Source organism: Phyllobates terribilis, unplaced genomic scaffold (assembly GCF_046119375.1).
Source record: "Phyllobates terribilis strain yellow unplaced genomic scaffold, ASM4611937v1 Scaffold_9__5_contigs__length_417890890, whole genome shotgun sequence".
In the NCBI taxonomy this organism is placed as follows: domain Eukaryota; kingdom Metazoa; phylum Chordata; class Amphibia; order Anura; family Dendrobatidae; genus Phyllobates; species Phyllobates terribilis.
Window position 1 is genome coordinate 115,821,073 of NW_027362769.1, and position 26,179 is coordinate 115,847,251.

The window sequence follows — 26,179 nt, forward strand, 5'->3', positions numbered from 1 at the left end:
TTTTCCAATCACTGTTCTTATGCAATGCAATAGACATGTATTGCATGAGAACTTTGACAGTTTCACACTGTCTCCTGCTAGACTTCAGCTGCAGGCTGAGCCTAGCAGGAGACCATATATGGCAGATCCGGAGGCAGTCATGTGACCTCCGGCTGCCATAACAATGGCAGGTCCTGGAAGACATCAGGGGGCCGGAGAGGTAAGTGGACGACCCCCTCCCCTCTCCTCATCTTCTAAATGCCGCGATGACTATAGATCGCGGCATATAGAGGATAGCAAAGGGTTAACATCATTGGGACCTGATCCAATCAGGTCCCTATGATGTCCCCCGTCAGAGCTGTCGCTCTGAACCGCAACCGCAGCATTTGCAGGACCTTGCAGCACCGACGTTTGTGTACAGTGGGCGGTCGGGAAGCGGTTAAGTGAAAACCCAGACAATTTTCAGCAAGATCTTTTAGACTATGGATACGATGGTGTCCTGACTCCCAGTGGGACACAATGTGCCTGGGGAACATAGTGTCAGTCATTTAGTCAAATTACTAAATATTTCCTCGACAAAAAAAAAAAATATATATATATATAAATAATATACAACCAAACTTACTTTGACAGTATGGTCATGTCGGAATCTTTGAACTTGAGATCTCTGTTCTCCAAGAACTTTTTTGAAGCTTCTTCAGTCTCAAATACAATAAATATGGATCCCTATGGATAAAGAAATGACATGAACCCCGATTAGTCATTGTTGTGTCTCCAGTTCTCAGGAGTCACTTGCTCCCTTTTAGTGCCTTTAGTATTTCCACTTTATTCTCTATGTTTTGCACCACTTTTTAAAGTTTTCTTTAGTATTTAAATCTTTTATTTTCTCTTGACAACATTGCTGATGTAGATATTTCAGACAGATTCATGAAATGTGACTAACCAAATGTCACATCCCCTCCAGTCCTTCGCCAAGGTAAGGTTTCTGGAGCAGTTTCAATCTTGGCTGGGTTTGTTTTTTTTTTTTTTTTTTTTTTTTTTTTTAACCCCTTAAGCCCCGCAGGTGGTTTGCACGTTAATGACCGGGCCAATTTTTACAATTCTGACCACTGTCACTTTACTCTGAAACGCTTCAACGGATCCCCCTGATTCTGAGATTGTTTTTTCGTGCCATATTGTACTTCATGATTGTGGAAAAATTTCTTCGATATCACTTGCGTTTATTTGTGAAAAAAACGGAAATTTGGCGAAAATTTTGAAAATTTTGCAATTTTCAAAATTTGAATTTTTAAGCCCTGAAATCAGAGCGATATGTCACACAAAAGAGTTAATAAATAACATTTCCCACATGTCTACTTTACATCAGCACAATTTTGGAACCAAAATTTTTTTTTGTTAGGGAGCTATAAGGGTTAAAAGTTGACCAGCGATTTCTCATTTTTCCAATAAAATTTATAAAACCATTTTTTTTTTAGGGACCACATCACATTTGAAGTCACTTGGAGAGGTCTTTATGACAGAAAATACCCAAAAGTGACACCATTCTAAAAACTGCACCCCTCAAGGTGCTCAAAACCACATTCAAGAACTTTATTAACCCTTCAGGTGCTTCACAGGAATTTTTTGAATGTGGAAGAAAAAAATGAACATTTAACTTTTTTCACAAAAATGTTACTTTAGACCCAATTTTTTTTTTATTTTCACAGGGGTAACAAGAAAAAATGGACCCCAAAATTTGCTGTGCAATTTCCCCTGGGCACGCAGATACCCAATATTTGGGGAAGAAACACTGTTTGGGCGCACGGCAGGGCTCGGAAGGGAAGGAGCGCCATTTGACTTTGATTGTAAAATTTGCTTGAATAATTAGCGGACGCCATGTTGCGTTTGGAGAGCCCCTGTGTGCCCAAACATTGGAGCTCCCCCACAAGTGACCCCATTTTGGAAACTAGACCCCCCAAGGCACCTTTATAGATGCATAGTGAGCACTTGGAACCCCCAGGTGCTTCACAAATTGATTCGTAATAATGAAAAAGTGAAAAAAAAAAACACTTTTTCATTTTTACGAATCAATTTGTGAAGCACCTAGGGGTTCCAAGTGCTCACTATGCATCTAGATAGGTGCCTTGGGGGGTCTAGTTTCCAAAATGGGGTCACTTGTGGGGGAGCTCCAATGTTTGGGCACACAGGGGCTCTCCAAACGCAACATGGCGTCCGCTAACAATTTGAGCCGATTTTCCATTCAATTTGTTAGCGGACACCATGTCGCGTTTGGAGAGCCCGTGATGTGCCTAAACAGTGGAGCTCCCCCACAAGTGTCCCCATTTTGGAAACTATACCCCTCAAGGATTTTATTAAGGTGTATAGTGAACATTTTGAACCCAGAGGTACGGCACAGAATTTGTTTACATTAGGTCATCATATTGAATAAGTTGTCATTATTCTTGAGCGCAAGTGCTCGCTACTTGAGTTTGCATCGGGTACTCAGGTATGCACCATGTACAGCGTGTGCTCGAGTGACATGCTCCGCATGTTTCACGGTTATTAGACACCCAAAAAAAAACCATGCGGGGATCGCTCGTGCATGGCAGGCAATCCCCGTAAAGTTTTTTGGCCGCGAAGCATATGGGGCAGAGACTCGAGCATGTCACTCAAATACCCACGATACTCAATGCATACCAGAGCACCCGATGCAAACTCAAGTAGCGAGCACTTGCTCTCAACACTAGTCGCCATATCGTCATCTTTTTTTCTTACTTTTGAAAAAAATCCCAACCCCAGCCCTAGCCCCAGAGTTTATTTTTGACGCCGTTCCTTGTGCGGTATAAGTGATTAGACGACTTTATTCTTCGGGTCGGTGTGATTACAGCAATGCCAGAATCATATGGGGTTTTTATGACTGACAGCTGTCACACACTAAAAGACGCATTTTTGTAAAATCTAGTTTTTGCATCGCCATATTTTGAGAGCTATAATTTTTCCAGATTTTGGCAGACAGTCATGTGACGGCTCGTTTTTTGCGGGATGACTTGACGTGGTTATTGGTGCCATTTTCAGGCACGTGACATTATTTGATCGCTTTCTATTCCGATTTTTGGGAGGCAGAATAAACAAAAACCAACAATTCAGGAATTATTTTATTTTTTTTTTATTCTGTTCCGCGTGTGGTAAAATTGATGAGGTAGCTTTATTCTTCGGGTCAGTACGTTTACAGCGGTACCACATTTGTATCATTTTTCTATGTTTTGGCGCTTATACACAATAAAAGCTATTTTATAGAAAAAAATATGTTTTAGTATCGCTTTATTCTGAGAGCTTTAACTTTTTTATTTTTCGGCTGATGGAGCTGTGTGGCGGCTTGTTTTTTGCGGGACGAGATGACGTTTTCAGCGGTATCATTTTTATTTATATGCGTCTTTTTGATCGCGTGTTATTCCACTTTTTGTTTGGCGGTATGGTGATAAAGCATTGTTTTTTGCTTTGTTTTTTTTTTTTTTTTTTTTTTTTTTTTTTTTTTTTTTACAGTGTTCACTGAAGGGGTTAACTAGTGGGACAGTTTTATAGGTCAGGTTGTTCCGGATGCGGCGATACCAAATATGTGTACTTTTATTGTTTTTTTTTTAATTTTTTTTATAATAATATTTATTGATGGGTACATTATATTTTTATTTTTGGTGTATTATTTTTTTTATTTTTTTATAATATTTTTGCACTTTTTTTTTTTTTGCCCACTTTCACACAGTTTATACACTTTATTACTTTGTCCCACTCTGGGACTTTCACTTTTTTTTCTGATCGCCTGCATGGCACAGGAATGGAGCACCATCCCTATGCCATGAAGGCTGTCAGAAGTGCACAGTGTGAAGATTGCTTGGAGATGCACTGCGCATGTCCAAGCAATCTTCCTGCTCTCTGGTGACCCGGATGTTGTCATGACGACATCGGGTCGTCATGGCAACACCCGGGAAGCCTTTGCAGACTGCGCTGGAAGCCGGAAGAGGAGGTGAGTATCACCGATCACCTCCCCTTGCCCCCGCAATGCCGCGATCGACTTCGATCGCAGCATCGCGGGGGTTAATGTGCTGGGAGCGGTGCAGGACCGCTCCCTGCACATTGTCACAGCTGACACCCGGTGGCGATTGCGCCCGCACAGCCTGTGTGCGCGCGCGATCGCGATGACGTACTAATACGGGTCTGGCTCTTAAGTCCCAGGGCACAGACGCGTATTAGTACGTCAGATGTTATTAAGGGGTTAAGCAAACGTGCGACTAAAGGATTTGTGACTTTAGGTGCCAAAAAGTGGTAATAAAACAGCAAGACAAAACTAAAAAGTTATTCTATTTCTATTTTTTTCAAATTAATGAACCGCTTGCGCCATTTTAAAGAATTCGGGAGCAAAAAACGTAAATAAAAAAAAACACTTCTCTATGCCAGAATAAAACACCCTGTGGCTCATTTACCTTAAATGTCTTCTGGAGCGTCCGCCTCATTTGAATGTTCTCAATGGGACCTTTGCCTTCAAGCCATTCCTTTACTTCATCCAGGGTGGTTTCCGGCTGGAATCCTTTCTGCAGAAAAGTTTATTTTATTTTTTATTTTTGCAAGATATCCGACCTATTTGTTTCACCTACTGCATGCCTAATATTGCAAGAGGAATTTTTTAATTATATAATAAACTTACTAATTTATCCCCCACCAATATTTTCATTCCAACAATACCTAGGACGCCCACCAGGTGTAACAGCCATGTAGACCAGCGCACCCAATCACCAGCTGCAGCGGTGTCCAACCCTTTACTGGAGCAGCCAGGTGACATACCTGTCTGGACCAAACTAAAAGTAAGCGACTGCACAACCCCCTTTATTGCATATGACTAATGGCATGATACATCAGCAGTGTACATTGGATTGATTTCCATTCTTACTCAGCACTAGATGACCCCAGGCCTATGAAATACACTACGTACAATGTAGACCGATCTGGTCTTTATGGCATTCTTGTACTCCTCTGTGACTTCAGGTAAGGGCTTGTCAGGCGACCGTCTGATTTTAGATTTCTCCTCATCGATCTGCAGCAGACCGCTCTTTGATTTTTTAAGTGCTTCAAGAATCTTGTCAAAATCTTTCGTCAATTTGCTCAACCTGTAAAATAAAAATAAAAATGTGAGATATCCCAGACCGGAGATTACTGTATAACGCATTCCACTGCAGGGTCGTACCTGTTAAACTTAATCATAGTCTGTAGTGGCACCCAGCCATCATCGAGGGTGATCTGTTCCTTTAAGAACTTATCTCTTGGTAGATTATGGTCCCCAAAATAATACTTTAGAGAAAGACACAAGGACATGAATTAGTATAAAGCCACCCATTTATATATATAAGCCAGTATTGTTCCCTTAAAGGGAAGGTGCCTTTTTTTATTAATAATTATTGATCTTATAATCAGATATTTTTAATACAAAATTAAATTCACTGTTTGAACAGTTTTATTATTATTTTAGTCAACAGCTGGGGGCTGCCATTTGCTGGTGTGTAACAGCAGTTACACACCTCAAATACGGCAGCCCCTGTACATAGAACTCTGCAGTCGGCCTCCGACTGCATACGCTGCATTGAAACAGCCCACTGGGCTGTCCAGGTCACACCTATGGGAGGAGATCGGCGCCATCTTTCTGAAGCCCACAGCTATGCTGTGAGCTCCAGTTTCCCCCTGGATGATGTCACAGCAGTGGGCGGGGCCTTCTCCTCCACCAGGAGGCTGCCTTGTGGTCATGCTGCCGACTCCAAGCAGGAGATAGGTTGTGTGAGAGCTGAGCGGCTGTATGATTGAGCTGTGGAGATGGGTGGGGACAGACGCTGGGGGACAGAGGGGCACAAGAGACAGACAGAAGCTGGGGTACAAAGACAGATACCTCCAGAGCTGCGGTCACTATTCTGTGTCATCATGTAACAGAATAGTGAATGCTGCTCTGGAGGTGACTGTTGAATAAGACAGCATGTCTTATTCTCCAGTCACCTCCAGAACTGCACTCACTATTCTGTTACATGATGACACAGAATAGTGACCGCAGCTCTGGAGGTGACTAGAGGATAAGACACAATGTAACAACAGAATAGTGAGTGCAGCTCTGGAGGATAAGACGTGATGTCTTATTCTGCAGTCACCTCCAGAGCAGCATTCACTATTCTGTTACATGATGACACAGAATAGTGACCACAGCTCTGGAGGATAAGACACAATGTCAAGTCACCTCCAGAGCTGCGCTCACTATTCTGATATTACATCTGGTCTTATCCTCCAGTCACCTCCAGAGCTGTGGTCACTATTCTGTTACATGATGACACATAGTGACCGCAGCTCTGGAGGTGACTAGAGGATAAGACACAATCTAACAGCAGAATAGTGAGTGCAGCTCTGGAGGATAAGATGTGATGTCCAGTCACCTCCAGAGCTGCACTCACTATTCTGTGTCATGTAACAGAATAGTGAATTCTGCTCTGGAGGTGACTGAAGAATAAGACAGCACATCTTATCCTCCAGAGCTGCAGTCACTATTCTACTGTTACTTGTCACTGGTACCTAATCCATAACATGAGAGGTCACATGACTGGCGACCCTTTATATTTGCATTTATAACGAAAATACAAATTACTAAATAAAACTGAAACATTTAAATACATTATATACAAAATAAATAGTAAGAACACAAGGGCAATATTCAGTCCAGGCCTGGACCGCAGAGCTGACGCTCTAATATCAGACCTTGCTGCATAAGGATCTGCATGTAGTTGTGTGTTGGTGTCACTATGTCTACGGCTGTGTGCCTGTTGGAGGCCAACAGGTACAAAATATTATATATATATATATATATATATATATATATATATATATATATATATATATATATATATATATATATATAATCTATATATCTATATATCATAGGAATGACTGAACTCTGCATTAAATTTGAGTGCTGGATATTTCCAGGACTCTATCAAGAGATACTAGGTACAAGGTTGTGAACCTGCTAGGCGAGAAGGCCGGTGTTCTTTGTGTGATGTCCTTTGTTTTAGTGATAAAGTAAAGGTTGCATCTACATATGGAATGAGTATAGGCCCTCCAGCCTCCTGGATGATACAGGTACACACACCTTCTGTGGTGAACTTGAATACAGATCCTGTTTTTATGTCCTAGTGTAATCTACATATGTACACTGCCCCTGTGGATTTGAATTGTATACCATTGCTCCTGAGGTAGACATCCTGTCTCCAGCCTATGGATATGTATATTGGTGCACAATGCTTTTGATGAACATCTTGGAGCCAGCCCAAATGGAGTTGAACCTACACAAGGACTTTCTTCCAGAAGTACAAGAGTGCCATCTGCAGGAAGGTGTTGACCAATGCAGCCAATGACAATGCTCATACTACCCTGAAGATGATTGGATATTTGCCACAGAAGATACCGGAGAAGAAGGGCGGAGTCGTGGGTTGTATGTGGGTGTGGATGTGAAATTTTTAGTATAAATGAAGTAGAGTCAAGACTCTCTCTCTCTCTCTCTCTCTCTGCCATGAAGGATCATTGCTAAGTATACTTATAATTGTATTTGTATTTTCTCTAATTAGAGGACATTGAAGAAAGGTTCTATTGTGAAATTGTTGATTGAATTGCCTTATTATTATCTTATTTTTCTTGTTATTAAACATCTGTATTATTTTCCCAAACTTGAGTTATTGATTATATAGGAAAGGTTCAGGACAGGAAATAGAAAGGGAAATCAATTTCCTACGGGATAAATAAAGTATATCTTAAATCACCATCTACAGTGCCCACATAGCGTTGAATAGTTTTTTCCGCGTAAATTACGCAGCACAAACACTTGAAAAACGCTAGTATATACGCCCCCCATGGTCCCCTATGTGAGAACGCAAGTCATGAGCACATGCTGCGTATTATCGCTGCATAAAAACACGTAGCATGTCCATTAATTTTGCGGTTACGCGGCGTAATCGCCGCCTTATGCGTATGTCCATGCCCACCATGTGTATATTGTGCGCTTCAATATGTGTATGGTACCCGGGTCTGGAGGAGAGGAGACTCTCCTCCGGGCCCAGGTACCATAAAACCTGTTGTAAAAAAAGAATTAAAATAAATATCAATATACTTACCCTCTGTCAGCCTACGATCTCCTCACCGCCGCTGCCTCCGAACCCAGAGATGCATTGCAGCAACGGCCTGCGATGACGTTGCGGTCATGTGACCGTGAGGTCCTCACAGGTCCTGCCACTCTGTATCTATGGGAACAAAGCTGCCGGGGAGTAGCGGTGAGGAGACTTATTATTTTTTTACATTCTATCTTTTACTATTGATGCTGCATATGCAGCATCAATAGTAAAAAGTTGGTCACACTTGTCAAGCACTATGCAGTGTGACCAACCTGTCAAGCACTTTTCCAAGTAATGCCAATATCGCTTGGAAAGCTCTTGACAATGTGCATGCTAAAATGCATGCAAAAAAGCTTGATTTGCACAAAAACGCATGTGAATTAGGCTTGCGCTTTCCCGCAGCAGGGGGATGCGGAAATGATGCAGAAATTTCTGCTTAATTTACGCAAAGTGGGCACATAGCCTAATATCAGACCTCGCTGCATAAGGATCAGCATGTAGTTGTGTGTTGGTATCACTTTGTGTCTACAACAAAATGGCTCCTCACTGAGATCCTAAAGGCCCCGTCACACATAACGAGATTGTTATGTCTGACAGGTAGCAACGATCAGGCCCCTGCTGTAAGATCGTTGATCGTTACAAAGCTTCCTGGACCATTCCTGGGTCGTTGCGCTCCCGCTGGGCAGTGTGCATCGCTGTATTTGACACCTTATCAACGACCTCGTTAGCGATTCAGAACTGAGACACGTAGGCGTGCATAAATTGGACTTTTCCGCGCCCCTCGTCCCCGATTGGTGGTCGCTACAGCGTTCTCATTTTCCGCCGTGCATAAAGAAGGCAACAGAATAGCGATTCCATCCTTTGTTTCTGACCTCGTGCTGGATTGCAGATCCTAGCAGAATTCTCCGGGCTGTTGATATCCGTTCATTCGACCGAGTCCTGATTTTGCGGAGATGAGGAGGCGCGGAAGGCTGCGTTCACACATTGCATATTTTCCTGCGTTTTTTTACGTGCGCGCATTTCCTGCTTTTTTTTTTTTTTTTTTTTTTTTACAAAGGATGCAGGAGAAATGAAGTGAGAGGATGGACACCTGTATGTAATGTAATGTAATGTATGTGTCGTGTGTGTGAGTGTCCCCCTAGCAGTGTATGTACAGACAGCTTCTGGCTGCAGTACATACACTGCTTTAAAAGAAATAAACTATGGATACTCACCTATCCGATGGACGGGAGAGGGGTCTGGTCCCGCACTTTCCAGCATCTGCCGTGAATCGCTGACTGTAACTTGCCGGCTCCGGTCCCACACTTTCCGACATCTGCCGTGAGCACTTCACGGTAGATGCTGGAAAGTGCGGGACCAGACGCCTCTCCCATCCATCGGATAGGTGAGTATCCATAGTTTCTCCTGCGCCTTCATAAAAAAGCGATGGAATTACGCAGTGTGTGAACACCGCTGCGTAATTCCATCGCTTATAATGGGCACAATAGGGAGAAAGCGCAGGACGCAGCTGCGTAAAGAATTGACATGTCAATTCTTTACGCAGCTGCGCTTTTGCGCTGCGTAATATTAGACTGTCTGAACGGCAAAGTGAATTTCCCATTCACTTTTCTGGCAGACACAAGGCACATTGTGTATTTTGAAAAAGCGCATGCAAAAAAGCAATTTTATACACGCCTTTGTGACACAGTACAGTCCCTATCAAGGTGTGGATCGTTGAAATAGCTGCTGTGTGAAAGCGTCCCAACAACCGCCAAGATCGTTAGATCGCTGGGACGGCCGAAATCATTGGGAAGTTCTGCAGGTTTGACAGCTCCCCAGCGATCCCAAAACCGTGACGTAATAACGATCTCGCTAGCGATCTCGTTATGTGTGACGGGGCCTTAATTCCTAAACTTCATTGTCTCTTATCCATTTGTAAACACCCAGAAAGGGAGGGGGGAGGAGGAGACATCAGACGGAGCAAATCCAGCCCAGATTTTCAGCAGTCGTAATGCATGCCAGCTCTACACAAGGTTTTCATGCCAAATTTCAGTAGCTGCTCCCCCTAGTGTTTCAAAATGGAACATGTCAAACTTTTTAAATTATTTTTCAGATTTTACTCCATTAAAAAAATATGATAATATTGGAAAAACGAATCAAAACAATACTTTACATTTTCGCAATTGTTGAAAAAAATTTTTTTTTTATGGCACCTTCCCTTTACCATAATGATGCCTCAAGTGCCCACTAGAGTTGGTGAAAGACCCCAGTCCACCAGCCGAGTCACTCTGTAATCTGTTACCAGTGAAGGGGAGCCCTGAGAATGGCCTTCGGCACCCACAGCTGTTCTCATTATTCAGCCTGGCGCCAACGTCATCATTACAGGGTAGCACGTGGGTAAGGAGACCCGACTCCCTGCACCACAACAGGATCAAACTGTATTGGTGGCATATTGACCCCAAAGTGGCATCAACCTAAAGATCTGGAGAGTGCATTGGCCTTCAGTGCTAGATATTATTCATTATTAATTTTTATTATTTATTTGCAATTTTTTTATTATTTTTATAATTATTAATAAATATTTTGCACCTCTAAGAAATTAATGCCAAAACAAATGCCCTTGTTCCCCAACCCCAGGCTGTGCCACTGCCTCTCTCCTAGAATTTGTATTCGGCCACGTTCACACGTTCAGTATTTGGTCAGTATTTTACGTCAGTATCTGTAAGTCAAAACCAGGAGTGGGTGATAAATACAGAAGTGGTGACGTGTTTCTATTATACTTTTCCTCTGATTGTAAACCAAAACCAGGAGTGGAACAAATACTGATGTAAAATACTGACCAAATACTGAACGGTGCCTAAAGGCTTACCTCAATTTGCTGACAGATCTTTGCATCCAAGTCTTGCACTTGCTCATTGTCTCCATTTTCAGCCATTTCAAAGCCTAAAAAGTAAAAACAAAAAGTATATAAAAACTTATCTACATGTTCATGGGGTTCACATTGTGCCATACACTCCATGTAATACAGATGTCAGATCTCAGGCGCTGGACCACAGGGTCTACAATTTAAAACCTTATACACACACACAATCCTCAGAGATACCAAGCAAACAGATACAGGATCACCTGGAGGGTCAATGAGAAGTGTGGGAAAGTAGGGAATAAACCATTCGTCCCTCTTCCTTTACCCCCTTCACGACATCCACCATACATGTATGGCGATGTCAGAAGCAGGTGAATGGATCGAGCTCGCCCCATTCCTGGCACGTGATGGCTGTAGATTACAGCCAGGACCTGCCGCTATCAATCGTGGGTGGAGCGGTGCTTCACCCACAATTGTTAACCTGTTACAATGCCACTGTCAATCTCTGACAGTGGCATACCACATGCCATTACCTCCACCAATCGGTACGCTCATGACATGATCACGGGCCACCATGACAGCCAGGGGTCAGCTGATGCCCCTCGTGCCTGTCATTACAGAGCTCCCTTTAAACCCTGCCTGTGGCCGGGCTTCACAGGAGACTAATTTCAGCTATATACAGCGATCCTGTGGCATCACTGTATATAGCACAAGCGATTGGAAAATCGTATCTTCAAGTCCCCTAAGGGGGTGAACAAGAACAGTAAAAAGTAAGAAAATTTTAAAAAGTTATAATAAATCCTAAAAACTGCAAATCACTCCCCCACTGAAAATCAAAATATTAAAAAAAAAATTCACATGTGTTACCGCCGAATTCAGAAAGTCCGATCTATCAAAACATAGAAACAATTAACCCGATCGGTAAACACTGTAAACAGAAATAATTCAAGAACGCCAAATTTACGGGGTTTTTTGGTTGACGCAATCCCACAAAAATGCTGTAATAAGCGATCAAAAAGTCACAACTATCTCAAAAAGTTAATGAAAACGTCACCCCACAAAAAAAATAATCAGTCGCACAGCTCCATCGGCTGAAAAACAAAAATGTTATGGGTCTCAGTAAAATGGCGACAAAAAAAAAAAAAAAAAAGTTTCAGATTTTTTTTTTTCCACCACTAAAAAGAAAACTGGACGTTTGGTATCACCGTAATAGTGTTAATGAGGAGAATCAAACTGAGGTCAGCTTTATCACAGTAAAAACAATGTCAGAATTACACTGAAGAAATAAAAAAGAAAATTTAACCATACTTATAATTACCCCCCCCCCAATTGTCCAGTACACTGATGTACGAGAGAGAAATTTATATATATATATATATATATATATATATATATATATATATATATATATATATATATATATATATATATATATATATATATATATATATATATATATATATATATATATATATATATATATATATATATATATACACACACACACACACACACACACTATAGAAAATATTTAAGTTGCACCCTGAATCGCTAAGAATGATTGCTCTAAAGCAATGAAACTGCATTGCTGCCATAGGAAAATAGGAAAGTGCTGTATAATGTATACATGAAACATTGGAAAATTAATCTAATATGAAAAATTACAGTAAAGGGTACTTCACACAGATTGGCCAACATGTGTGACCACCAATCTGTGCGCTAAGTACCTTCCTTTTACTGTCAATTTTCATATTAATATTACTGAATAATTTTCCATTACTTCATGTATACATTATGTAGTGCTTTCCCATTTTCCTATGGCAGCAATGCAGTTTCAATGCTTTAGAGCAGTGATTTTCAACCAGTGTTCCGCGGCACATGGTCGGGTGTGCCGCGGGGAGAGTTCCCCAAACTATGGTGCCCCCTGTGTTTTGTTTCCCGGCAATGCGCTCGATGCGCAGTCACGCCTTCTTACAATGTAGGAGACGTGTACAATAACACATGCGCAAGCTTTGAACCTCGAGCGACTTAATGACGTCACCGAGGCCGGCGCGTCATCCTGAGAGCGGAGAGACTATCGCATTTGCCCGCCGCCAAGGTAATGCCCGCCAATAATGCTGACTATATGAGCTTTTGCCTGAGTATATGAACTGTTGGCAGAATACTCAGCATATGAGCTGGTACTTTTAGCACTCCAGCAGTATACTGCATATAACAATGAGAAATGTAAAATGAGAAATACTATAGTCATGAGGCTGGAGTACTACAAGTACCAGCTCATATGCTGAGTATATGAGCTGGCACTTGTACTCTGGCCTCATGGCCATAGTACTTCTCATTGTACCCCTTTATATTGCAGTATATGAGCCACATAATAATCAGCACCATATACTGTGGCGCTGTACAGTGCACATCACCACAGTATATGATGCGGATAATCATGTGCTCATATACGTGGGACTGTATTTATGAGGTTACATGGGATTGAATATATGAGGGGGTTATCCTTTTTTATTTCACTTTTTTAAAATAAATAATTTATTGAAAGGACCTCTGCCAGGCATATTTCACTCTTGAGGGCTAAAAAAGTAGCTCTTGTGGTGGTAAGAAGCTGATTTAAAACCCCCAAGAGTGAACTCCGTGAGAGTTGTATGTATGGAATAATAAATGATATTAGTACCGTTCTTCAGCAGTCATGTCCTGCTTGAATTGACTCGACTCTAGTGGCGTAGCACTTGCCAGCCGGCTCTATTCTACTTATAGAGAAAGCTGAGTGCTACGTCACTAGTGTCAATTCAAGCAGGAAATGCAGACCGTAGTAATATAAGTTATCACACACATACAGCTCTTGCGAAGTTCACTCTTGGGGGGTTTAAATCAGCTTCTTGTCACCACGAGAGCTGCTTTTTAAGCCCTCAGGAATGAAATATGCCTAGCAGAGGTCCTTTAAGTGTGGCAGATAATGTAATACTCTTCTATTTTAGTGTGTGGCTGCGCACACTATCTCAGCAGTGATGGAGAAGTATTTGAGAATGGAAAAGGCAAATGCCGAACAGGACCCTGGACACAATTCTAACCCAAATGAAGGCCCTAGTATGAGAGTTCGACAAAAGAAAAAAGACAAGATGGTGAGCTCAAGGCAATACAGTGAAAGCTATCTTTCACTTGGATTTACTTCCACTGGGGATGCGACAGCACCAACACCACTGTACTTGGTGTGTGGTGAGAAGCTTTCCAATAGCGCTATGGTGCCAAGCAAACTTAAACGCCATCTCCAAACGAAACACCCTTCCGTTCAAAATAAACCGATGGAGTATTTTGTACGCTTACGTACAAACAATGAGAAAGGGGCAACTTTTTTGGGAAAAAGCACAAAGGTAAATGAGAGAGCCCTCAAAGCTAGCTACCTTGTTGCTGAACTCATAGCTAAATCAAAAAAGTCCCACACTGTGGCAGAAACATTAATACTACCAGCTTGTAAAGCTATTGTAAATGAGATGCTTGGCCCTGAAGCAGCTAAAGAGATAGCTAAAGTGCCTCTCTCTGATAACACAATTGCCAGACGGATTGATGACTTGTCTGCGGACATTGAAACAGTTGTTTTGGAAAAGGTGCGCATCAGTAAGAAATTTGCCTTGCAACTTGATGAGTCGACGGATATCAGTGGACATTGTCAGTTGTTGGCCAATGTGCGTTTTGTGGATGGTGAAGCCATTAGAGAAAACTTCCTATTTTGCAAGGCACTGACAGAAAAATCAACACGAGAGGCAATATTCCAAGTCACATCGGAATATCTTGATAAAAGTGGACTTACATGGGAAAACTGCACAGGTGTCTGCACTGATGGAGCCACAGCCATGGTCGGGCGCATCAAAGGCTTTGTAAGTAGGGTTAAAGAAAGAAACCCAGATGTTCTTGCTACCCACTGTTTCTTGCACCGTGAGGCCCTCGTTGCAAAGACCTTACCAGCAGATCTAGCTCCTGTGTTGGATGATGTTGTGCGCATAGTGAACTTTGTGAAGACGCGACCTTTGAGATGTCGCTTATTTGCGTCTTTGTGTACAGAAATGGGAGCGGAACATAAAATCTTATTGCTCCACACGGAGGTCAGGTGGCTGTCACGCGGCAAAGTGCTGGCCCGTGTGTATGAGTTGCGAGAGGAACTTAAAATATTTCTTACAAACGAGAGGTCCGATTATTCAAAGCTGCTTGCAAGTGATGAGTGGTGTGCAAAGCTGGCATACCTGGCTGATATATTTCAATATCTGAATGAACTAAACACACGGATGCAAGGTCGAAATGAAAACCTGCTTACAAGCACTGATAAAATGAACGGATTCCGTTTAAAGGTGCAGCTCTGGCAACAACATGTGCAGGGTGGCAACCTTCAGATGTTCCCACTCACCGAGAAACTGCATGATGACAATACTGCTGCAATGTGCGAAGCGATTGGCAGACATTTGAAAACTCTTGAGGAGAAGTTATCGTTCTATTTCTCTTCAGCCTTCACAGAATGCCTTGACTGGGTTAGGGACCCATACAGCTCATTATCCGTTGCTGGAAAGGACATGACTTTAAAGGAGCAAGAGGAACTCATTGAACTGAAAGCAAGATCGCGGTTTAAAGCTAAAGTTTGCTGATCTTCCTTTGGACAGTTTTTGGTTATCTGTTGCCAAGGAGTTCCCCATTCTGGCCAACAAAGCTATTTTGACATTGCTCCCATTTTCAACCACATATCTATGTGAGCTGGGCTTCTCAAGCTTGACTGCGATAAAAACTAAAAACAGGGAGAAACTGAGAACTGTTGAGGAAGAGCTTCGTGTGTGTCTTTCCACCATTCCTGCCAGGATATCCCTTTTGTGTTTATCGAAACAGGCCCAGGTTTCACACTGAGTGAGTAAAATAAATTTTAGAATCTATATTATTAACTATATGTATAATATGACTGTTTTAGTGTCATTTTGTGCTATTTTGGTTGGTGGTGTGCCCCAGGATTTTCTAAGTATAAAAAGTGTGCCACGGCTCAAAAAAGGTTGAAAATCACTGCTTTAGAGCAATCACTCTTAGCGATTCAGGGTGCAACTTAGTAATTTTCTAAAGTTGTAGTTTTTTTTTTTTAGTTGGCTCCTGTTCACACTAGTTTGGATGTGCTGGTCATTTCCTGCTATTTGGATAGCAAAAAAAAAAAAAAAAAAAAAAAAAAAGGAGATACAAATCTATTGAGGGAAAAAAAGGGTATAGGTCGTGGAAAGCGAGGGGGGAGTGAAAACTAAATCCATAGCAGGTGCCCATATCGCCCTGGAGCCGACCCTGCATCTGCCAAACATCAAACCCATTCTGCTACGGCTGAAACTACAACTCCCAGCATGCCCCTTCATTCACAACCTGCCCGGGCACGCCGGGAATTGTAGTCCGATAGCAGCTGGCGTGGTACAGGTTGTAGGCAGCTCGGAGTGCAACTCGTCAGGCCTGGCAGAAACCACGTGTGAGTGAGGAGAGGGGAGGACGCGATCTTGTACATCTCCCGGCCGGACAGAGATAACGATCAGGAACGGAGAACGCAGCAGATTAACCCCCTCAGTCACCGCTAGACTTGGCACAGTCAGCGCGATAACCCGCAGTCTGTGTGCAGATACAGCACAGGCCTAATACGTGGCTCGTACACGTGCTGCCCGGGCCTGGACACTGCGGTCCCGCCGGGTTACTGCGCAGTAATCAGACCCGTACAGTCGGCGTCTCCGGCAGGCGCACGTCTCCCTCTCACCTGAGCACGCCGCGGTCCTCCGGTATCCCAGTCACACGCCGCTCTCTCTTGCTTGCTGCCTCCGGATGACGCGCAGCTTTAAAGGCGGCTCAGCACCGCCCCCTCCCGGCATGCAGCTGCCCTGCACCCGCCTGCGCTGGGAGTTTCCTGCGGCGCCTGTGGAGCGGCCGATGCCGGAGAACGTGGGAGTCGCGGCTTCTCCCGGGCCCGGCTCCCCGCACTGTGTCCGCCCTCCACACTGTCAGAAGTCGGCCCTGTAGGGCTCTGTGCACATGGAGTGGAGTTCAGGAGTTTTTGGCGCAGAAACCCTGCAAAAACCATGCGTCTTAAATGGAGAATGTGTATTCTAAAAACTCAATGTGAACACACCCTAATGCTGTATGCACATAGCGTTTTTTGGAGCAGCTCCTGAGCTTGGAAACTGCCTAAAAAAATAACTTTTGTGTGAACAGAGACTTGGGCTATGTGCAGGCGGAGCGGTTATTTTTTTTTTACAGGGTCAAAAACCATCTTGGGAAACGCTCCATCTATGGGGAGTATTTGGAGCGAATCTTTGGTAAAGATTTCCATGGGAGATTCACTTTGCTGTTAATATGAGGAGTTTTCTGGGCATTTTCTTCCCTGAAGAGGCTTTGTAAAACGCCTGGTGAGAAAAAAAAAAAAGTGCAGGTGACGGATCCTGATATAATCTGCTCCAAACTAGACGGCGTCCAATCAGAAGGCTGCAAAAAAATATGGGTGCGGGAACTTTTCCTAAATCACTAACACTTTATTGTAATTTTTCTAAATCCCAAGATTAAAAACTTCCCCCGATAAGAGACTTTATGTCCCATAAACCACGACTGGACCCCAGAAGTGCAGCGGTAGATCCCCCCCCCCCCGATGTGCCGTCTCCTCGTCATTATCCCAATGTGAATAATGAAACATAAGTCAATATTTCCCAGATCGAGACGCCGTCCTCAACATGTGCAACAGCAAGAAAGGCAGCGGGGATTCCAGCTCCGCAGCCTCATACAGGTGCACGGGCACATGAGCATGTCAGACGATAATGATGGAAGGATATCCGGCACTCCGTAAGTGGGCGAAAATCTTCAGGAACATAAATATAGGCAAGATGACTTGGCAACAACGCGTTTCAGCCAGAGGGTCTTAACCATGATTAAGATCCTCTGCTCGAAACGCGTTGGTTTTGCTAAGTCTTGTCTATATTTATGTTCCTGAAATATATCTGAAGATTTTACCCCACTTAAGAAAGTGCTGGATCTCCTTTCACCAAGAAGGAAAAGTCGTGGAATTCTGGAAATCACAGGATGGATAGACACGTTACTGATCTGCAAATGATGAAAAAATGGGATCAAAAATTTAGAAAACCTTGATTTATTCAGTATCGACTATGAGCCACGTGCAGAAATCTCCGCCGTTACAACCTTGACTGCTAACAATGATGTTATTAATGGTTGAGCAATGTTCTGATTCATAAATGCACTTGGTCACAGAAATCATCAAGATCCTCTGCTGGCAGCTCCTTTTGTAATTGCCGACCAATGACATCCCAGATGTTCTCCATGGGAGACCAATCCTAATACGCTGCAGACCATGGTAGCACGTTTAGTACACACAGGCTGCTCACAGTAGTACTAGCAATATGCGGCCTGGTGTGCTGTGATTTTTTCCCAGACTGGCCCGATCCGAGGAAAAAATTGGACATATGCACGGCCCCGTAGATTACCATTGGTTCAAGTGCAATCTAATGTTTTCAGATCGTACTCTGATCAAAAACACGGTCATGTGCACAAGCCCTAAGGCTGTCAGTCATCTCAGGTCCACATAGCAGACGCTTCTACAGAGGTATTGTATAAAGTCTTCTAATTACATGCAACAGTACAATGCTCTTTCTGATACTCTATCAAATCCCCTATAAGAGCCCTATTACCAGCCCTATAGCCAACCCTATTAACTGCTCTATTACCAACGCTATAACCAGCCCCGTTACCAGCCCTATAACCAGCCCTATATCCAGCCCTGTATTCAGCCATATTACCAGCTCTATATTTGTTTTTGATACTTACCAGTATTTGGCTTTGACAAAACTTTATTGACGCAGTCATGTGCGGATTACATGCTTTTTTTTACATGCAGATTTTCCACATCTAATGCATTTCTATGGAGAAACTCCATGCATTAAATTCAGCGTACATGCAAGAGAGATGGACAAGCTGCAGATTTCAAAATCACACTGCAACTTATTATTATGAATTACTTATATAGCACCATCATATTCCACAGCGCTGTACAGACCTCATCATCACTGTCCCCATCAGGGCTCACAATCTACATGCCCTATCAGTCTTTGGAGTGTGGGAGGAAACCAGAGAACCTGGAGGAAACCCAGACAAACACAGGGAGAACATACAAACTCCTTGCAGATGTTGTCCTTGGTGGGATTTGAACCCAGGACCCCAGCGCTACAAAGCTACAGTGCTAACTACTGAGCACCATGTACAGTGCTAACTACTGAGCCACCATGTACAGTGCTAACTACTGAGCACCATGTCCAGTGCTAAACACTGAGCTACCATGTCCAGTGCTAACCACTGAGCACCATGTACAGTGCTAACTACTGAGCCACCATGTACAGTGCTAAACACTGAGCCACCATGTACAGTGCTAACCACTGAGCACCATGTACAGTGCTAAACACTGAGCCACCATGTACAGTGCTAACTACTGAGCACCATGTACAGTGCTAACCACTGAGCACCATGTACAGTGCTAACCACTGAGCACCATGTACAATGCTAACTACTGAGCACCATGTACAGTGCTAACTACTGAGCACCATGTACAGTGCTAAACACTGAGCACCATGTACAGTGCTAACCACTGAGCACCATGTACAGTGCTAACTACTGAGCACCATGTACAGTGCTAACTACTGAGCACCATGTACAGTGCTAAACACTGAGCACCATGTACAGTGCTAACCACTGAGCACCATGTACAGTGCTAACTACTGAGCACCATGTACAGTGCTAACTACTGAGCACCATGTACAGTGCTAAACACTGAGCACCATGTACAGTGCTAACTACTGAGCACCATGTACAGTGCTAACCACTGAGCACCATGTACAGTGCTAACTACTGAGCACCATGTACAGTGCTAACTACTGAGCACCATGTACAGTGCTAACTACTGAGCACCATGTACAGTGCTAAACACTGAGCACCATGTACAGTGCTAACCACTGAGCACCATGTACAATGCTAACTACTGAGCACCATGTACAGTGCTAACTACTGAGCACCATGTACAGTGCTAACTACTGAGCACCATGTACAGTGCTAAACACTGAGCACCATGTACAGTGCTAACCACTGAGCACCATGTACAGTGCTAACTACTGAGCACCATGTACAGTGCTAACTACTGAGCACCATGTACAGTGCTAAACACTGAGCACCATGTACAGTGCTAACCACTGAGCACCATGTACAGTGCTAACTACTGAGCACCATGTACAGTGCTAACTACTGAGCACCATGTACAGTGCTAAACACTGAGCACCATGTACAGTGCTAACTACTGAGCACCATGTACAGTGCTAACCACTGAGCACCATGTACAGTGCTAACTACTGAGCACCATGTACAGTGCTAAACACTGAGCACCATGTACAGTGCTAACCACTGAGCACCATGTACAGTGCTAACTACTGAGCACCATGTACAGTGCTAACTACTGAGCACCATGTACAGTGCTAAACACTGAGCACCATGTACAGTGCTAACTACTGAGCACCATGTACAGTGCTAAACACTGAGCACCATGTACAGTGCTAACTACTGAGCACCATGTACAGTGCTAAACACTGAGCACCATGTACAGTGCTAACCACTGAGCACCATGTACAGTGCTAACTACTGAGCACCATGTACAGTGCTAAACACTGAGCCACCATGTACAGTGCTAACCACTGAGCACCATGTACAGTGCTAACTACTGAGCCACCATGTACAGTGCTAACCACTGAGCTCCATGTACAGTGCTAACTACTGAGCACCATGTACAGTGCTAACTACTGAGCTCCATGTACAGTGCTAACTACTGAGCCACGATGTACAGTGCTAACCACTGAGCTCCATGTACAGTGCTAACTACTGAGCCACCATGTACAGTGCTAACCACTGAGCTCCATGTACAGTGCTAACTACTGAGCACCATGTACAGTGCTAACTACTGAGCTCCATGTACAGTGCTGACTACTGAGCCACGATGTACAGTGCTAACCACTGAGCTCCATGTACAGTGCTAACTACTGAGCCACCATGTACAGTGCTAAACACTGAGCCTCTGTGCTATGTTAGTTTAAGCAGCGTTAAAAAAAAGCCCAGTGGGCACGAGATTTCTATAAATCCAGGCATCCTCTGAGCTTTCTCACTGACTTGTAAACTACAGAGCATCTTCCAAGCAGAAAGCACCAGAATGGTCAGGTCACTTCTTTGAACCTCTTGCTGTTTTTAGAAACCTGAAGCCGTTAAAAGACTCTCAAAAGCCTGAGCATGTGAACAGTGAGACGTTTCTACATACAAATGCATATGATTGTTCTTTGGAGTGTTTTCTCATGGTTCTTTCAGGCGGTTTTCGCCTGATAAAGACATTGTGTGCACAGAGGTTCCCAGGAATTATTTCTGCGGTATTTCATCCTTGTTTATTATGGAGGCTCTTTGCTCTTGTCCTGCAGGAAAGCTCACAGACCCATGCTTCTCCAGCCTTTCATTGGTATTTTTCCTGCAGACACCGCACTATTGGCATTCATGGAGCCATACAGACCCACTCTTTCATTAGAATGTACCATGCAGGCTCTTTACTATTGTTATTCACATGGGCACACAGACACATACCATCCCTACTGACATTTGTTATGGAGGCACCTTATTAGGCCACGGTCCCACAATCAGTATTAGGTCAGTATTCGCTCAGTATTTTTTCGCAGGAGTCAGAGCCAAAACCAGGAGTGGGTGATAAATGCAGAATTGGTGACTTGTTTCTATTATACCTTTTCTCTGATTGTTCCTCACCTGGTTTTGTCTCCCACTCCTGAGAAAAAATACTGACCGAATACTGATAGTGGGGCCGTGGCCTTATTGCCTTTCCTGGAAGCATGTAGACCCATGCAACCCACAGTCTGCACACTTTCATTAGCATCCATTAAGTCATCTCCATTATTCCTTCCTACTGAGACATGCTGATATATATGTATACTTCTGCTCCACAGCTCTGCAATATTCCATGCAATAAGGGATAGTGCATAAGAACAACTTTTAAGGGCTCGTTCACACGTCCGATTTTCTTATTCGAGTGCTATCCATCTTTTTCACAGATAGCACTCGTACCTTCAATATTTTTGGGGACTGTGCACGTGTCTGATTTTTTTCCTAGGATTAAGCAATCCGCGGAAAATAACAGAGACATGTACAATTTTGATCCAAGGGTCGGATCAAAATCAGCAATGCAAGTCTTATATATGGGTTCGTAAAAAAAAATCAGACTGCACTCAGATGACATTCGAGTGCAGGCCGATTTTCACGGACTGTCAGAAAGGAGAAGATGGAGAAATTCTTTTTTTTTCTCCACATATGAGAATAACTGTTGACACTAAGAACAAGGGCTGATCAGAATAATCAAACTGTTAGGCCACGGCCCCACTATCAGTATTCGGTCAGTATTTTTTCTCAGGAGTGGGAGGCAAAACCAGGTGAGGAACAATCAGAGAAAAGGAATAATAGAAACAAGTCACCAATTCTACATTTATCACCCACTCCTGGTTTTGGCTCCCACTCATGAGAAAAATTACTAACCGACTACTGATAGTGGGCCGTGGCTTTAGACTGACGTCTGTGTAAGTCCTGATGCCGAGTTCACATGTCCAATTACTCATCTGTCTAAAAAAGTCAGTTAACAAAAAAGATCCGTTTCAAATGGAATAAAAACGGATCTCTGTTTAACAGATTCATTTTCCATACACTTCAATATTTAAAAAAAAATGTATCCAGCAGCAATCCGCTTTTCTTTTTTTTTTATCCTGCACTATTTAAAAAAAAAAAGATTGCTGCTGGATCTATCCTTTAAATCAACGAAGTCAATGCGAACAGATAAATTTGACAGTTCATTAGTTTGAAACTGATCCAGTTTTTTGTTTAATTGATCAATTTCCAACGGACAATTACTGGACCAGAAACAGATGTTGCAGCAATCAGTTATCTTAACAGGACAAAAAAGTTATGAAGACCCAAAGAAAAAACAGAATGCAACTGAATATGTTTTGTTTTGTTTTTAAAAAATGTTGAAGTCTGTGGAAAACTGTTAAATAGCCATCCATTTTTCCTCCATTTTTGGATCCGTTTTTTGTTTCTTACTGGATCCATTTCAAACCAATGATTATTGAACATGTGAATTCAGCCTAAATCTACATTCACACGTCTGTATGACACATCTAAGTGCTATAATTTTTTTTTTCTTGGACAGCACATGAACCCATATAGTTTCATTGAGCAATACACACATCAGTTTTAGAAACAGATCCATGTCTCCAGTCCTGGAGACTCAAAGCAGGTCCTATTCTCATCCATTTTGTGGATCAGACTCGACCATTAATGTCTATGGAGATCAATGTAAAAAGGAAAGAACACAGAAAACAGACTTCAGCATTCCATCCGAGTTTCACTCGTCTTTAATATTAACTGCCAACCTCTGTTTTTGATTAAACGACTATACAAAATCACTGATATACTTAACCACTGGTTAGACGATCTATGCCAAAACGATCATTATCATCACGAATATCTGATGGATGTTCCAATTAAATGATTACCCCCTTCCCAAGATAATTTCAGCCAAATTCTCAAACCAAAAAGCCCTTAACAGGAATACAATGTGAAATGCCCGGTGGGGGGAAAAAAGTGCATGTAGCTTATTGGAAAGAAATCTTGATTGGATATCGCTTTCTTTGAAGCAAATTCTATCAAAAGGCTGGGAATACCACTTCCGAAAAAAGAGAAACTTGCAAAAAAAGGAGCATTTCCTTCCACTTCAAAAACTCTTCCTTTTTTGAAGGGTTCAAAACACTTTGTGTAAAATGAGAACCAAACCTCAGTAATGCCACATAAAACTCAGTCCAAGAACAGTTGTGAAACGTGGGAAAAAATGTATTGCTGCAATTACGAAACAGAAATAAAATATGAGCCCATTAAAAAAATAAAAGCTGGTCTACAAAGTAATGTCAGGACAGATATTTTCAGTGTTTTAGTGGTTACTGTCCTCTCCATGCTACTAGTCATCATATTGTGTGTGTTGGGGGGCATCTTACTGTGTGGTGGCCATGAAAGGGGGTGAGGGGTTATCTTACTGTATGGAAACATCTTCTTTGGCAAAAGTTATGAGGCCCAATCACTCTTCGTCCTCCACTGGACTATTTTGGTGGGATTAAGAGTCATTGGATATCTATGGCAGACATAGAACTTTGGCGAATTCCATTAAAATAGGTTACATCTGCTAAGAAAAATCACCTAAGGCGACTTTTTATTGTTATTTTTCTTAGGAACGTACGCTGTAGAACAATGGTCTCCTAAACTTTAACTTTCAGCACAGCTTGAGTGCCTCCATCTATGGTCTCCAATACTGGTCCCCAAACTTCTAGCATGTTACTGCACCCGTGCTCTCCAGCTTTTGGCTCCTCACAAGTGGTGGCAAAACTACAACTTTGGAACAACTTGGCGCTGCAGCCTTCATCTGTAGTCCCCAGCAATGATCTCCCGCCACTGCCACTGCATCTGTTTTGGAAAATTATCTCTCCCCAGTGTGGCCAGAACTCCTAGCATACCATTGCAATCGGTGGGTATCAAGGCAAGCTACAAGTTGTAGTTCAAGAAAGCCACAGGTTAAAGAATGCTTATCTAGGGCAGGGGTCCCCAACCTTTCTTACCTTGAGAACCACATTTAGTTTCACAGATGGTCACGAGTCACATCTTATGCTAAGAAATTATAGAAGTCCTCTGTGTGCCCCTTTGAAGGTTATAATTCCCTGACTGTCTCTTTATGGAGTAAAAATGCAAAGCAAGCCCCCTCATAAAGTCATAATGGTCCCAGTGCCCCCCTTTAACAAATAACAATGCACAGAGTACCCCTCGAAAAGTAATAATGCCTCATTGTGCCCCAAAGAGTAATAATGCCTAAGTGCCCCCTTAGGGGCAATCATTAATGCCCCCCCCCGCCCCGAGTGGCCCCAAAAATAAAACTGCCCCTCCCCCCAGAGTACCTATACTCTCTTAAATTATAAGTACCTAACTAGTCTAGCAGCAGAGTCTTCTTTTTTTAGTGTCCAAGCGCAGTTGTAGTAGAGCAGTGACCCATGGCCTAAAAGAAGAGTGTTGGTGGAGCAGGTGCCAATTACTTATTTAGGTTCACCACATTACCACCTTATGCATTTGTTCTTTTATTAGATCATCATTTATAATGACAAAGCTCAACATTAGAAAAACAATACCATATATACATGTCATTTCAGTGTGTACAGATACTCATACAAAGGAAAAATTTCACTTTATAACAAAAACATTTGTGCTTTAAAGAGGACCTGTCAATTGCTAAAAAAAATATATATACAGTACAGACCAAAAGTTTGGACACACCTTCTCATTTAAAGCTTTTCTGTATTTTCATGACTATGAAAATTGTACATTCACACTGAAGGCATCAAAACTATGAATTACCACATGTGGAATTATATACTTAACAAAAAAGTGTGAAACAACTGAAAATATGTCTTATATTCTAGGTTCTTCAAAGTAGCCACCTTTTGCTTTGATGACTGCTTTGCACACTCTTGGCATTCTCTTGATGAGCTTCAAGAGGTAGTCACCGGAAATGGTCTTCACTTCACAGGTGTGCCCTGTCAGGTTTAATAAGGGGTTGGGACCATCAGTTCTGTTGTGCAGAAGTCTGGTGGATACACAGCTGATAGTCCTACTGAATAGACTGTTAGAATTTGTATTATGGCAAGAAAAAAGCAGCTAAGTAAAGAAAAACGAGTGGCCATCATTACTTTAAGAAATGAAGGTCAGTCAGTGCGAAAAATTGGGAAAACTTTGAAAGTGTCCCCAAGTGCAGTTGCAAAAACCATCAAGCGCTACAAAGAAACTGGCTCACATGAGGACTGTCCCAGGAAAGGAAGACCAAACAAAGAAACTGGCTCACATGAGGACTGTCCCAGGAAAGGAAGACCAAGAGTCACCTCTGCTTCTGAGGATAAGTTTATCCAAGTCACCAGCCTCAGAAATCGCAGGTTAACAGCAGCTCAGATTAGAGACCAGGTCAATGCCACACAGAGTTCTAGCAGCAGACACATCTCTTCTACAACTGTTAAGAGGA

The 26,179-nt window shown here is 42.7% G+C and overlaps 1 protein-coding gene across 1 annotated transcript in view; it reads right to left on the minus strand.

The window, feature by feature from the left end:
- SSB (small RNA binding exonuclease protection factor La) overlaps window positions 1–16,905 on the minus strand; it is a 24,945-nt gene extending 8,040 nt beyond the window's left edge. Inside the window, exons 1-6 of the mRNA XM_073646977.1 lie at window positions 16,751–16,905; window positions 10,993–11,066; window positions 5,195–5,298; window positions 4,943–5,117; window positions 4,437–4,544; window positions 605–705 (exon numbers count right to left, since the gene is read on the minus strand). Coding sequence (XP_073503078.1) covers window positions 605–705; window positions 4,437–4,544; window positions 4,943–5,117; window positions 5,195–5,298; window positions 10,993–11,058 — 554 coding nt within the window. The 5' untranslated portion in view covers window positions 11,059–11,066; window positions 16,751–16,905. The remainder of the gene's footprint in view (window positions 1–604; window positions 706–4,436; window positions 4,545–4,942; window positions 5,118–5,194; window positions 5,299–10,992; window positions 11,067–16,750) is intronic.
- Window positions 16,906–26,179: the final 9,274 nt, after the last annotated feature.